Raw genomic sequence first — 15,217 nt, forward strand, 5'->3', positions numbered from 1 at the left:
ACTGCAAGGAGAGATGAATTTATTTCAAATTCATCACAAAATAACTGAATTGCTCATTTTAACATCTCAGTAGATTGAACCAACTGAAACTTTTCTTTAAGATCAAGAATGGTCAAGTACCACCAATTTCATTTGATTTAACCTAAAAATGATTATGTCACCCATTGAAATGTGCCTTCCTTCCCCCGGGGCTTCTAGGGTTCTTGTAATGTCTTATTTCCTGGACAGTGTGATTGCTAATTCACCCAAATTACATACTTACGATTTGTGAACTTTTCTGTATATAGGTTCTGTAGCCAGATAAAAGTTTCATGTAAAATTATAATAAAAGTGTCTCCCCATTTTACTTGCTCATTATCTGAAATAAAACTTAAAGACCACTTACTATGTCATCCTCGGGGATGATCATAGCCCATTTTCTGCAGAGAAGCAGCACAGTGGGAACCACATCAAACAAATACCACACTCCTTCCTGGGTCCCTCTCTATGAGTATGCTGTTTGTAGCAAAAGAGGCCAGACCATCAAAACCATGGATGCAGGAAATACAAATGCTTCTGCATTAAGAGAGGCCCCAAGTTGGAACCAGAGTCATTTTGACTGAACGTGGCCTCTACACATTGTCTCAGAGTCAGAAGGGCTAGTCCATGCATTGTGCCCAATCTGAACCCAAGCATGAGTGGCACATGACATGACCTGAGGGAACTCAGAACTGCCTCTTTGACTAGAAGGTTTCCTCAACCTGGCTAAACACTAAAAAGATTCACACAGTTACCCAACCATGAGCTGGTGTGGCTAGCACGCAGGTCGATCAAAAAATGCCCTAGTTCCCACCAGTCTATCAAATCATCTAACTAGTGACTGGCTAGCTTGCATTAAAATAATTTTTTTTTTAATTCCAAGGTCTGTACAGCCAGAGGAGTGGAATTCATTTCAGCAGAGATGTGTGGAAGGGACTATAGAAAGTTGGCCAGAAAGGCAACAAAAAAATCATTGTCCATGTTTGACTGGATGATTTTGCCCAACTCTGGTCCTGTCTTAATGCTGCCACTCATTTCAGACGACAAAGTCAGAGAGGGCCAACTATCAGTGTGAACCAAGAAGGTTAGATAGTATGCTGTAAACAAAGTGAAGACACCTCCAACACTCACTAGAAATTGGTTTATTTAAAAATTGTTAATGGAAGTCAATCCATCATTTCCTAATTAGTGGAGGAAAAAAACAAAGAATCCCTAAGAAATGAGTTTGAGAGCAGCTCAAACATGTCAGTTAAAAGCCTGTTTAAGCCAGGCTCTCAATCTGACGAGAAAGAGCTCCCAGAGTCCTTCCTACGCTCTGCCAACATCTACAGTGCTGTCACTAAAGGCTTCAGGCAGCTTCCTATACTTGAGGATGAGGAGTTCTTTGAGAACCCAGGAACAAAAGGACAGGTTCGGATGATTTCTATATGAAATGGTCCATTCAAATGGGTATTTCAGTGTAGACTTAGGAAAACTATAAAACCTCTTAGAGATCAACTTTAAAACTTCTCACAGATGTGAACTTCCAAATATATCAAGATCCCGAGCCTTCAGAAATACCCCTTAAGTTGTTGACAAAGATCAGAATACCAAGGAAGACCTGAAGCTACGTTATTCCATCTGAAAGCATGAGAATCAACTTAATGAATGGGGATTACAAGAACAGGGTTAAATGGAGAGAAGACTGTGGATTGTAAGAGCTAACCTCCTCCCCCACATACAATTTACAGCAGTTAAAACCCATGGGAAGGCACCAAACAGTGGTCTTTCATTAACAAACTACTTATGAAAGACTAGAGGGGATTACTAATTTAGCTGCTGAGCGTGGCAGGCAGGAAGACGAAGAAGAATCCAGGGAAGGGATAAGAATCAGGGGCTGTGGCTCTGCTGCTTACCCGCTCCTTGTAGTAGAAGGAGCTGATGGAGACCTGCTCTTTCTCACTGCGAGTGGGGCTCCCACTGTATAAACGAAGGTTCCCAGGGGCCTCTGTGCGGATCTTCATTGGCGCAATCAAGCCAGTGTGATAAGCAGACAAGGCCGAGAGAGATCTGTGGTTGAAAACGCAACATTATCCATACTGGCTTCAATCCTTCCACATTTCTAAGTAGTGCTGCTCTTAGCACTTGAGAAAACCAAGAAGAAAAGATGGATACAATGGGGGGAAATGGAAACTTCAAAAAAGAACCAAAGAGAACTTTCGGAACTGAAAAACATTTTATCTGCAGAAGCAGAGAATGTTTCTATGATCATATACACACACATAAAAAATTCAAAGGGATCTACAAACTACCAAAACTAGTACGTGAATTTAGATACAAGGTCAATCTACAAAAATCTACTGTATTTCTATATACTAGAAGCAAACATTTGGAAAATAAACATTTTAAAAATTTGATTTATAATAGCATCAAAACACATCAAATACCTAGAAACAAATTTAATTTAAAAAATGTGCAGTGAAAATGCAAAATGTTGCTGAGAGAAATTAAAGAAGACCCAAGACAACAGAAAAGTACTCCACGTTAGTGGACTGGAAGATTCCATATTGTTAAGATATAGATTTTCTCCAAATTGATCTACAGAGTCAAAACAATTCCAATCAAAATTTGAGCTTTATCGTAGAAACCAATGAGCTGATCACATCCTTTATAGAAATGTATAGGACCTAGAATGGCCAACACAATCCTAAATACAAATAATAAACTTGGAGGACGTAGACAGATTGGAAGACTTACTATATAAAGCTACAGTAAGAGGAGTATTGTCATCAGAAGAGACCAATTGATTAAAGAAAAAAGATCCAGAAATAAATCCACAAACATGACCAACTGATTTTCAACAAGTGTATCAATGCGCAATGAGAAAAGAAAAATCTTTTCTGTAAATGGTGCTGGATCAATGATATATCTCTACTGAAGAAAAAGTAAACTTTGACTTCTAGTTCATATAATACACAAAAATTAATGAGATTAATTATAGATTTTTAATAAGAAATTTAAAACTATAACCTTTTGAAAGGAAACACGGAAGAATAGTTTCATGACCTTGGGGTAGGCAAATGTCTCTTTCAGACAGAACAGAAAAGCATTAACCACAAAATTTTAAAACTTATGAATTGGACTTTACAAAAATTAAAAATTTGATGCTATTCATCAAAAATCACTAAGGAGTGAGAAAGACAAGCCACAGATTAAAAGAAAATCAATACATATATCTAGCAAAGGACTTGACCAAAATGAAAAACTACCATAAATAAATAATAAACCCTGACTGGTGTGGCTCAGTGGACTGAGCATCAGCTTGTAAACCAGAAGGTCACGGTTTGATTCCCAGTCAGGGCACATCCCTGGGTTGCAGACCAGGTCCCTGGTTGGGGGAGCGAGAGGCAACTGGCCGACATTTCTCTCGCACATGAATGGTTCTCTCTCTCTCTCTCTTTCTCCCTCCCTTCCCCCTCTCTAAAAATAAATAAATAAAATCTTTAAAAAATAAATGAATAATGAGAAACAGTCCAAAAAAATGGGCAAAATAGTTGAACAGGCACATTTCAGAAGCTACGCAGATGATCAATCAGCACACGAACCTGGCTCAACACCACTAGTCCCCACCAGGGGCGATGCAAATTACACCCACAAGGAGACAGTCCTACACACCCACCACAATAGCTAAAGTTAAAACAACTGAAAATACCAAGTTTTGGAGAGGATGTGGAGCCACCAAAATTCTAGAACACTGCTGGCAGAATTTAAAATGGTACAGTACAAATGCTGGGCACAGAGTTTTTTTGGCAATTCTAATAAAAAACACACAACTATCCTATGACCCAGGGATATGACTCCTTAGGTACAGAAATCAATGCGCACATCTATAAAAGGGCTTATATTTATAGGTCCACAGAAAATAGGTGTGTGAATAAACGAACTATTACTTTCATTCAATGAATCTATGGGTACACGCAACAATGAGGATTAATTTAAAAAACATTAGGTTGAGCAAAATAAGCCAGACATAAAATAGCACATGCTGGGGGCGGGGGGGGGTGGTGTATGAAATAAAAGATGGTGGAGGGCTTAACCAAAGAACATTTATGCACAACAGGTGGACACAAACAACAATACGGGGATTGGCTTGGGGAGGGGAGAAGATGGGGCCGGGTAGAGGTGAGGAACGGGAGAAAAAGCGGGAACTGTAACAGCATAAGCAACAAAAATAAAATTAAAATAGCACATGCTACATGAGCCTGTTTAGATGAAATTCAAGCATAGGCAAAAGTAAATGACAATGATGGAAGTCACAGTAGCAGTTTCCTCTGGGCACAGTGAGCAGAGAAGTTTCGGGGTGAGGGCAATGCTTTGTGTCTTGATCTGGGTGCTTGGTTATCAAGACATACACTTCACGATTTTGTGCTGTAAATTATAACTCAATGAAATACTGGCTGGTGTGGCTCAGTGGATTGGGCGCGGGCTGCTAACCAAAGGGTCAACAGTTCGATTGCCAGTCGGGGCATGTGCCTGGGTTGCGGGCCAGGTCCCCAGTGGGGGCCACGTGAGAAGCAACCATACAATGTTTCTCTCCCTCTTTTTCTCCCTCCCTTCTCCTCTCTAAAAATAAGTAAATAAAATCTTTTACTGTTAGCATGAAAAACCTTCTAACAGGAACATTTTCCCCTCTGATTTGAAGTTCAGATATAAATATATTTTTGTTTTCCTTTGAGAGTGATTGTTTTCCAGTCCAATCTTTCAAATAAAGAGCCCAGTATAACGTAAGGGGTCTCCAGCACTTAACTCCCTAGTTCTTGCAGGGCCAAGGTCTCATCTGTCTGGGTTACTGCAGAGACTGGCAAGCTCCCAGGACAGCAGCGCTCATGCACTTGACTCAGTCTCCTTTCTTGTTAGTTCAGCTATTCACTCATAAGTGTCCTAAAATATCACACCAATACATCCAGGTGTTTGTAGCAGGAGGGTTTAGAAGTTATCATGGTCCCCATACTGTAGAACCGGAAGTCTATGGTGTATAACTTGGCGTATTTAAATTTTAAAAACCAGTACTATGGGGGACATCGGGTGCGTGGGGTGAGGGAAAGAGGGATATATGGGAACTTTCTACACTTCCCAGTCAATTTTATTAGGAATGTAAAAGTGCTCTAAATGATAACGTTTATTAATTTAAAAAAACCCAAACTTTACCATATGATCCAGCAATTCCACTCGTAGGTAACACCCAAGAAAAACGAAAATGTATGTCTACACAGAAGCCTGTACACAAATGTGCACAGCAGCATCATTCCTAACAGCCAAAAAGGAGAAGCAGAAAGAACCCGAATGCCCACTGACTAATGAGTGAATAAATAAAATGTGATATATATATACACACACATACACACACACATATACACACACACACATACATGCATATACACACATACACATATATACACACACACATACATACACACACACATACATACACACACATATACCTGGATATTTGGCAAAAAAAATATTGATACATGCTATAATATGTATGATCCTTAAAACATTATACCGGATGAAAGAAGCCAGTCACAAAGGACCACGTCCTGTATGATTTCATTTACAGACAATGTCTGGAATGGGCACATTGATAGACCGAAAGTAGAACAGAGTGTGCCCAGGGCTGAAAGAATAGGGGACTTGTGGGGAGGAGTGACAGCTGTGGGATATGAAGTTCCTCTCTGGAATAATAAAAATGTTCTAGAATTTGCCTGTAGTGATGGCTGCACATATGCGTGAACATACTAAACACCACTCGATTACACACTTTAAATGGGTCAACTGTATACTCTGTGAGTTACATCTCAATCAAACTATTAATAAAAACTTTTTTCCAAAAAGTAGTAATAAGAAGAAATGCAGTTGGAACAGCATTCTAAATGCATTACACGAACTAAGTCATTTAACCTTCAAAGTAAAGGAAGTAGGTGCCATTATAATCCCCAATTACTGGTGAGGAAAATCAAGCACAGTCCTCAGGTCATAAAAGTACAGAGCTAACCCTGGCCAGGCGGGTCAGCGTCGTCCCGCACACCAAAAGGTCACGCGTTTCATTCCCGGTCAGGGCACACACCTAGGTTGTGGGTTCAGTCCCCAGTCAGGGTGCATGCAGGAGGCAACCAATCGATGGTTCTCTCCCACACTAATATTTCCCTCTCCCTCTCTCTCTAAAGTCCATATTCCCACTGGCTACACTAGATTGCCTCTCAAAAAAAGGAGAAAAGTAATGAAGACTAAACAGAAAACACACACATTAATCTATTAACAGTGGCTTTCCCTGGGATGAGTTTAAAAAAAAAAAAGAAGAGCTTTCATCATTTAATTTAAAACTCCCTTATTGTTTGAGTTTTTCCCACACACCAGGCGTATAGTTAAAAAGAACGTAAGCACGCTGCAGTAATGCCGGCAGTGGCATGTTACCACTGGGGGCTCCAGATGGTCACTTACTACTTTTCTCATTGTATTTAATGCTCAAATGATACTTTAGCAACAGGGGGGCAAGCACATTAAAAAGAAACCTGCCTTATTTTGACAACAGCTTTTATCAAGCTATTCCTTCTAGTGGTTTGGTTGTAACTTCACAGTAGGAAGCTTAGTTGCAATTTAATGAATCTTATCTTTCCCAAATAAATCTAACAGGTATTTATTTACTAAAGATAAGATAAGTTGTGCAAAGACAAACTCAGTGGTCATTCCCAGGTGCCCGCCCACTTCATGAGTGCAGCTCCCATCTGTATCCCCAGACTCACCTCGGAGTAGGTTCTGTCGGAGACCCTGCTCGATGCATCGTCACAGGCCTTGTGAAATACACCAGGTACCCTGACAAGGAAGACATCACACGTGCCCATGAAGGTCAGTGAGCTAGACGGGGGGTATCCTAAGGCAGCACTGGTCAATTTTTTGTCTATTTCAATACACCTCAAGGACAGAACACATTTCCGTGAGGTGCAGAGGCTCAAGACTGCAGCCATACTTAACAAGGACAAAGGTCAGAATCTCCAGGATCCAGGAGAGACAGGATGTATGGGGTTTGAGAAAAAGTCTTCACAAGTGCTTTACATTACCCTGCTAGGGGACCTGTCCCCTGCTAAGACTCAAATTCTCACCCATCAAGACTGTAACTCTGGTGAGCATTCGTAGGGTATGTCCACACACACCAGCTGGTGTCGGACCATGTAACACTACTGCAGAAGTCCTTTGAGTTCTCAGGAAATAAAAATGAAGAAAAATTGTTCTCTCTCAAAATCCAGAATCAGAGCCCAGGCTGTTATGGCTCAGTGGATTGAGTGCTGGCCTGCAAACCAAAAGGTCGCCAGTTCAATGCCCAGCCAGGGCACATGCCTGGGTTGTGGGCCAGGGCCCCACTTAGGGGCGTGTGAGAGGCAAACAATATCTTTTGCACATGGAATTTTCTCTCCCTCTCCTTCTCCCTCCCTTCCCCACTCTCTAAAAGTAAATAAATAAATACAATCTTTTTAAAAAAATCTAGAATCAGAGAACCAAAAAGAGACCAACCTGCTCCACAGAACCTGGCCCCCGAAGTCCTAGGAAAGGGAATATTGGCATCCTGGTATGACCCATAGGCAGTGGTTACCCGGGCAAACGTGGGTAAGGGTGGTGTGACGGAGTTTGGGAGCGCAAAGGGGTTGCTGGAAGCACTGTCTTCTTGATTCTGAAATTTAAAAATCAACAGACTAAAAACCGCAACCTGTCTCAGAGCTGAATTACAAAACAAAGGTCTGTTATTACAAATCAGAGTGCCCGGGAGTTAAGGGAGGAAGAAACGAAACACCAAGCTCAGGTTGGCACAACAGCCTCACCACGAAAGACTCAAGACAGGAGACGAGCTGGCGCAGGCAGGGCTCCAGACAGCTCTGGTTGCGTTTCACTTTCTGCAGAGAGGTGTCTTTCAGGATCTGGAAAAGGCACCAAACAAGGTCAAGAATAGCAACATACTTTCTCCTGATTCACTTCTACTCTTTGAAGCAGTCGGAAGCACTGAATAAGCAGGGAGACTGGAATATGGCCCTGCCTGAGGATCCCCACACAACGTCCTACCTTCCGCCTTCTCTAGAGGCTCAGAGAGAAGGTTCATTTCTGAGCCCACTTCGAGAAGGCCTTTCCTCCGCCAGGGCAGGCGCACTTGCTGGTTCTGAGGGGGCACATTTCTAGTAACGGAATGAACACTCTACTTGTAGTGAGTTCTCCGCCTTTCCTGCTCCCCTCCCCTCCCCTGCTCCATGGGAAATCTCAGTACCTTAGAAGTAATCCTCTCTAGGCTGAACTGAAAATTGCTCTGGGTGATACATACTTGTATAAGCCAGGGGGAACGGATTTCACTTTAGTGAAAGTTGTAACGTATTCTTTTTTTGGTTCTTTAAAAATACAAATCCCATCCTTTTAAGGCACATGCTGTACATACAAACTGACATACACACATGAAGACAGGCATGTAAGTTGGACCTGTGCTGCCCAACACGGACGCCATTACTCACAGGGGCACACCGAGCCTGTGAAGTGTGGCTGTCGTGACTGAGGTGTACTGTTAAGTGTAAAATTCACACCAATGCGGAAGACTTCATACAAAAAGAAATGTAAATTACCTCAATAATGGTAATTTTCATGTTGATTGCATGTTGATATACTAATATTTTGGGTAATTAGATTAAATAAAAATATTTATTGAAATTAACCTCCTAAATTTTTTTTATGTGTGGCTACTAGAAATTTTAAAATTACACGTGGCATGCATTATATTTCTATTAGACAGCACTGAATTCAACCTTTAAACGTTTTTAAAATTTATTTATTTTTATCCTCACCTGAGGACATGCTTATTGATTTTAGAGAGGGAAAGGGAGAAAGAGAGAGAGGGAGAGAAACACGGTATGAGAGAGAAACAGTGACCGGTTGCCTTGCATACACCCAGCTGGGGACTGAACCTGCAGCCCAGGCATGTGCCCTGACTGGGCCGAGACCTTCTGGGTTACAGGACAACTTCAACCAACTGAGCCACACCAGCCAAATCCGACCTTTAAAGACACTCCTAATCCTGTCATTTTTATAACCAAAAGAAAAATCTGTTTTTTTGTAAGTCTAAACTAGACAATGAAATATTCAAATTCCAAGTACAAAATGTCAAATACCACAAAATCAGTAATTAGCATTCCAGAGATCCTTACAATACCTGAAAAATTTCTGGGCTACGTAACTAGGTACAGTGCCAGGCGGATATTTGAAGTACTGGGGGGAACACTTTGTAAAGTGTGTGATTGTATAACCACTATGCTGTATACCTGGAACTAAAAACAACATTGAATATAAAATTTAATTGAAAAATAAAATAAAAATTTTATTATGGATCATACTCCAAGAAGATAAAGTGCATATGAGGCAAATCAGGCAAAAGGTGAACAGCACTCAGGCGAACTTGGTTTTGTCAGGACATCTCAGTGACTTCACGTGTGATGCTGCTCACACGGAAGAGGGTGTGTCACCCCAGCCCCCAGGGCCTGCTCATGGGAACTGTGCCTGACTCGCTCTGCGTGAACTGGCAAGTCGAGCTGCTGAACCTGCAGGGTACAGACCAGATGCCGGGCTGCACCTTCTCCACTCAGCACGGCCATCCTTGCACACACTCAGGGTCCCTCGAGGATGGCATTGTCTCTTTTTATGGAATAGATTCCTTTTTAGTGACCTTATGCTTTTTTTCCCTGATTATAAAATATCTTTTCTCGCCCCAGCCAGTGTGGCTCAATGGATGGAGCACTGTCCCGTAACCAAGAGGTTATGGGTTTGATTCCTGGTCAGGGCACACACATGAGTTGCGGGTTTATCCTTGGTCCGGGCGGAGGCGTGTACGACCCCCAGCCCCAGCTTGGATCCCTGGTGTGGGAGCATGTGAAGGCAACCAATCGATGCTTCTCTCACATCGATGTTTCTCTCTCTCCCTTCCTTTCTATCTCCCTCTGTCTCTCCAAAAAAGCAAATGAAAATGTCCTCGGGTGAGGATAAAAAAATAGTAATAATAATAAAATGTCTTTTATCTTCAGAATATATTTTGCCTGTTGTTTCCAGATAAATGAAACTGTATTGCAAGGCTCTTAACCTGGGATTAACATTTAGTTTTAATGCGATCTCTGAACAGATTATATATAATTACAGAACTGCATATTACTCATATGCAATATTTCTAAAATTACACGCAACATTCATACAGCTGTTTCTGGGAAGGGTCTACAGTTTTCATTAGACTTGCAAAGACTGTCCACGACCCCAAAAGGTCAAAGGCCAGTGCTCTAACGCATTCTACACAAAGTGAACAGCAAGTGTTAATCAACACTGCAGTGCGCCAGGGCAGAGGACTTCCAAATCTTATCCATCGGCATTTTCGTTCGACTTTGCTACTCAACTCAGGTACTCGTGCTCGTGAGCAGAGCTCTCTTACAAACAGCAAGGAGAACAGGTGCACGTGGATCCCCACCTTGAGCAGCTTGGCTTTCATCGTGGACGTGATGGTGGTGGGATTGATGAACTGGAAGGAAGGCGCGGCGTTGTTTGGGTACTGCGCGGGGAACTTCACCAGCACCTTCACACGATGGCTGCTGCAGTGCACCGACACCGTGCAGCTCCTGTCCGCTGCGTCCATCTGCAACGGACAGATCGACAGCCGCTCGGCAGACACGCCAGAAAGGGTCTTTAGAGGCCAATGGATTTAAATTCGCTAACTCAAGGCTCTTAGTTCCTGGAATCTCCAAAGATCAAGGTAGAATCTCTAACAACAAATTAATTTGGAAGATATGGACAACCTATTAATTTTAGCACTGACTTATTTTCTTTTCCTCTTTTTTAGAATTCATTTACTTTTTTATTATATTTTTTCCATTTCCATTTATCTTTATATTTATCTTTATCTTCCATCACCCCATATCCTCTGCCACCTCCACCTTCCCCCTAGCATCGAATTAGTAAGTTCAAAGAATTCTGACTTAAAGCTTCATCCTAAAGTTGTGAGGTAGACTGAAACATATTATTTTGAGAAAGGAAAATAAAGCAAGAAGTAGTTAAACACCTCACTCAATTTAAAAAGAACTCCTTGGAAAATCCATAGAAATGGCCAGATTAGTGGTTGCCAGGGCTAGAGAGAGCGGGAAGTGGGGAACAGCTGCTAAAGGACATATGGTTTCCTCTGGGACGGTGAAGATGCTCTAGAACTAGAAGTGATAGCTGCACAACCTTGTGAATTCACTGAGAGCCACTAAATTATACACTTTACAGGGTAAATTATGGTGCGTGAACTATATCACAATAACTTTTAAAAAGCACTCCTGGGAAAGGAATCGAGATTTCCTTCTTAAACTAGATCACTAGTGTGGGTATCCGCACTGATTTCAGCTGGGACAAGGGTATATAAACTGAGTTGATACAGATAACCAATTAGCCTAAGAATCCTTTGCCTCTTTCCATTTCTTGTACTGCCAACTAGAGACGACACCTGGGGCACACACAGCCATACGTGTGGCGAATCTGGAGACCTGGGTCCAAGTGTTATCTCCTCCACCAAACGGCTGCTGACCTTGGACAAGTCACTTCATCTTGTGGCGTCCCCATTTCCTCATCGGTAAAGTGGGGATAAAAAGCACTTATTGAAGAGTTGGTTTAAAGGCCAAATGAGATAATTTGTAAGTGTACATATCCATGCCTACTGTTAACTGAATCTGGGCAAAAGAAAAACTAATTAAGTTTTCAAACTCCTTTTATAGAGAGCGAGACAATTCTCTGAAGCATAGAATTTTGATATCTGCCCAAAAGGAAAAGAGTAAACCTCTCCATGTGTGAAGTGAACAAAGAGGTTTGGTCACCTTCTTACTATGAATCTAAATCGTCAAAGATATAACCGGCTTTAAGGGAAGATTGGACAACAAAGCACAAAAAGCCCTGATGAGTCAGGAGGCTTGGCTTCCAAACCCAGCCCTGCCATTAACTTCACCAGTAACCTGACGAATCACTATGCCTTCCCGCATCTAAGTATCTTCACATGCAGAAAAAGGGGGTATTGGAGCATCTAAGATTTCAAGACACATGCACATCAGTTAATCCCTTGGTTCATCCGATGAGAAAGTAATATGGTAAGAAAAAAATATCTGCATTTGTAAAACATCAGTTACTTTAGAAAATCTAGGAAATAAAAAAATAAGAGACAGACTTCTCTGTTAGAGCAGCAGAGCTACTTGCTAGCCGAAATCATAGCTGAAATAACCCCTGCTCCCGACAACCGCCATCCCCGCACAAGAGAGACGACAATTTGTGAAGCTCCGAGTACCTCCACGTTGACATTCCGGATCTGCACATTAATCAGGGAGAACTCCTGCTGCAGAGTCTGAGGCAGTCCTGGCTGATCCGATTTCTTCTCTTCCAGCAGACTGCTCAGGGGGTCTTCCTTTAAGACTAGCCAGAGAGAAAGGTTCCAGTGTTGGCAAGCATCTTTAATACTGAGTCAGAGCGCAGCTCTCAGGTACCTTCTGCAGCTCTGAACTGCGAGGAGGGCACCTCCTCTAAACACCAGCGTGACCAATTACCTTCTTCCTCTCCGTGGCCTGAGCTGTGCGGGGGATCTGTGTCTTGAGTGTGAAGGATCTTCTCCGGTTCCGGCAGAAGAGCAATGCCCTCAATGAACTCATCAACACCATCTAATATGTCATTTGCACAAAGCTGCAACGAAGGGTAGAAGATCTAGGTCTAGAGAAGCCAGTGGAAATGGTTATCGTATGTGGTTAGAGTTCTGACTTAAAAATGGGAATCACAAAGGATAGATTTGTCAGACAAAAACTGATACAATCAGTATAGGTTTTATCCATCGCCAACTCTCCCTGGTTAAATATACCAGGAGAATAGACTCTGTTACTCTACCCTGGAATTTTTCATCCTGTTCATAGTTTACGCAAGCCTCGGAAAACATTATTTTAAATTGTAAGCCTTGATGGAGTTATTCAGCGAAGTCAAAAAAATACCATAACCATCAGAGCATTTAGAGCAAATAGACTTAAAAGGCAATAAGGTGATGATAATTGAGCAAAATGCTCAAGAATGCTCAAAAATTAAGCAGTGCTGCAAATCCTACCCAGCATTTTCTCTCCATTCTGTACAGACTGCTGTGGGGAAGGCGATACAAGTGCCACACGGGTCCTGCCTTCAGAACCCTGGAACCCTTGCAGCCACCAAATGAGAAGACAGAACCCTGAGACGAGGCAGAGGAAAGCAGTTCACACCAGGTACCACTGTGGTTCATATAAAAAACAGATACCACCTATGGGGCAAAATTGGAAAAGGCTTCATAGAACAGGTGTCACTGATGGACAGAGAAGGCTCTAAACATTGGGTGAACTTCCTAGCCTATTTAGAAGAGAAAGAAATGAAGCCCACAGGCCATTTGCTGAGTATGCTACCCACGCCATCTTCTACCAGAACACGAGAAGAAAAGGCATTCCGGTTTTTCAGCCTTTAAGTGCTAAATACTGAAGTTGGCTCTTGAAGACGCCAAAGCCTCAGTGTGGCACGCACGAGCCACCGGGCCAACCAGCAAGCATGTATTAAATACCCACCCAGTATCCTCTAACTTCCACAAATACCACATTTTGTATTTTTTTTTAAGTCTGCACAGTATCTGGTTACCTTCCTCCACAACAGCAATGAATACATACCCTCTGCATTTGGGAATCCACCCGCCACATTCTCAAGGTCTGATCTCGGGACCATGTAACCAGTTGGTAGTCCTTGGACCCTAGAAATCACCAAATAAAAATCCTGGAAATCTTTCTGGATTCAACGCCAATTTTGCTACAGGTTGCAGTGGAGTGAGAGTCATTCATTCAATCATTCGTCCAACAAATATTTACTGAACTTCTATATGCCAGGCACTGTTCTAGCCACTAGGAATATAGCACGGATACAACAATCTCTGTCTTTATATTCCACATGCCAATGGCAGAAATAGACAAGCAAATAAATATATAATAAAATTTCTGGTAGTGATAGTGTTATTAAAAAACCCCATAGCATAAGACTAATGGGGGAGCTATTTTTAGACAGGACTCCCGGAGGGAGGAAGTCACATTGAAGCAGAACCTTAAATGAAGTGAAATAATAACTGGCAAATTGGCAGATGAAGAGTGAGGCTGGGGTTCAATGTCATTAAACTTTCACCGCCACAAATGTTCTTCTTTTATATGCTCGAGAGGAGCCGGGGAGGAATACGATTTTTGTAAAATGAATTGTTTTAAATGCATCACAACATCTCACTGTTAAAAATAATTTTTGGTAAAAAGATGCATGCATCTCTTTATAAAATAAATCTTTAACATTCTGAGTTGACCAAATTATATTTTCACACATCAGGCCCGGTCAAGGGGGCGTTATTCTGAAAGGCTCAGAGTGTTTTATGAAGCATCAGGACACGTCAGGTAATTACCTAGAATCTCCTTCATGGCATCTTCAGGGAGCAAAAAATTTAGAACCAATTTCACCCAATTCCCTCTTTTTTCTCCTCTAATTCCCTCATTTTACAGATGGGAAATCTGAGGAAACAGAGACCATGGTCTGTCCAAGGTAACAGGGTGAGTGAGGGACAAAAGTCCCTTTCCTTCTCTGTCACTGCCTTCAGTCAGCGTTTTCAGTTTGCTCGTCCCTGTGCAAACCATGGAAGACAGAAACGACGCTGAGCTACTGCCGGTTATGAGTTCCACCACCTAGACTCAAGTTCACATTGACAATTTTCTGATTCCCCTTCTGGCCTCTTTCGTGTCCCTGACTTTGAAGAAAAGTTATACCTAAGTCCATTCTAAACCCAACTCCTCTACTTGTGCCTTTGGCCCTGTTCCATCTCATTTTCAAAGGTCTGTGCTATCCCACATGTGCCCTTTCTGGTGTCTTCTTGCCTTCAAATAGAGAGGGCAACAGCCTCTGCCAATTGACTTAGTCTACTCCTTGCACTGGAGGCTACTTCATTCACAAAACCAGCGCCTGCTGCCTCTGGCTACTTAAAATCTAGCTGCGATCCTCAATCTGGCTTTGGAACTCCTCTCGTAATGGTTATGTGGCTTCCTCTGTGCACAGTTAAGTGCTGTTCCCTACTCTGCATGTTAATTCTTCAGCAATACGTGAAGCCAAG

General features: G+C 42.1%; 1 protein-coding gene across 3 annotated transcripts in view; it reads right to left on the reverse strand.

Annotated features, from left to right (window-relative positions):
- Nucleotides 1-15,217, reverse strand: part of WDR59 (WD repeat domain 59) — a 78,949-nt gene that overhangs the window by 22,165 nt on the left and 41,567 nt on the right. For 2 of the 3 annotated variants that reach the window (XM_024556076.4, XM_045191822.3), the window contains exons 11-18: nt 13,752-13,831; nt 12,630-12,762; nt 12,374-12,498; nt 10,535-10,699; nt 7,872-7,967; nt 7,567-7,723; nt 6,801-6,870; nt 1,914-2,067 (exon numbers count right to left, since the gene is read on the reverse strand). In XM_024556076.4, the coding sequence (XP_024411844.2) occupies nt 1,914-2,067; nt 6,801-6,870; nt 7,567-7,723; nt 7,872-7,967; nt 10,535-10,699; nt 12,374-12,498; nt 12,630-12,762; nt 13,752-13,831 (980 nt within the window). The remainder of the gene's footprint in view (nt 1-1,913; nt 2,068-6,800; nt 6,871-7,566; nt 7,724-7,871; nt 7,968-10,534; nt 10,700-12,373; nt 12,499-12,629; nt 12,763-13,751; nt 13,832-15,217) is intronic. The other variant, XR_008425742.1, reaches the window with a different exon arrangement.

Source organism: Desmodus rotundus, chromosome 12 (assembly GCF_022682495.2).
Source record: "Desmodus rotundus isolate HL8 chromosome 12, HLdesRot8A.1, whole genome shotgun sequence".
NCBI classification, from domain to species: Eukaryota; Metazoa; Chordata; class Mammalia; order Chiroptera; family Phyllostomidae; genus Desmodus; species Desmodus rotundus.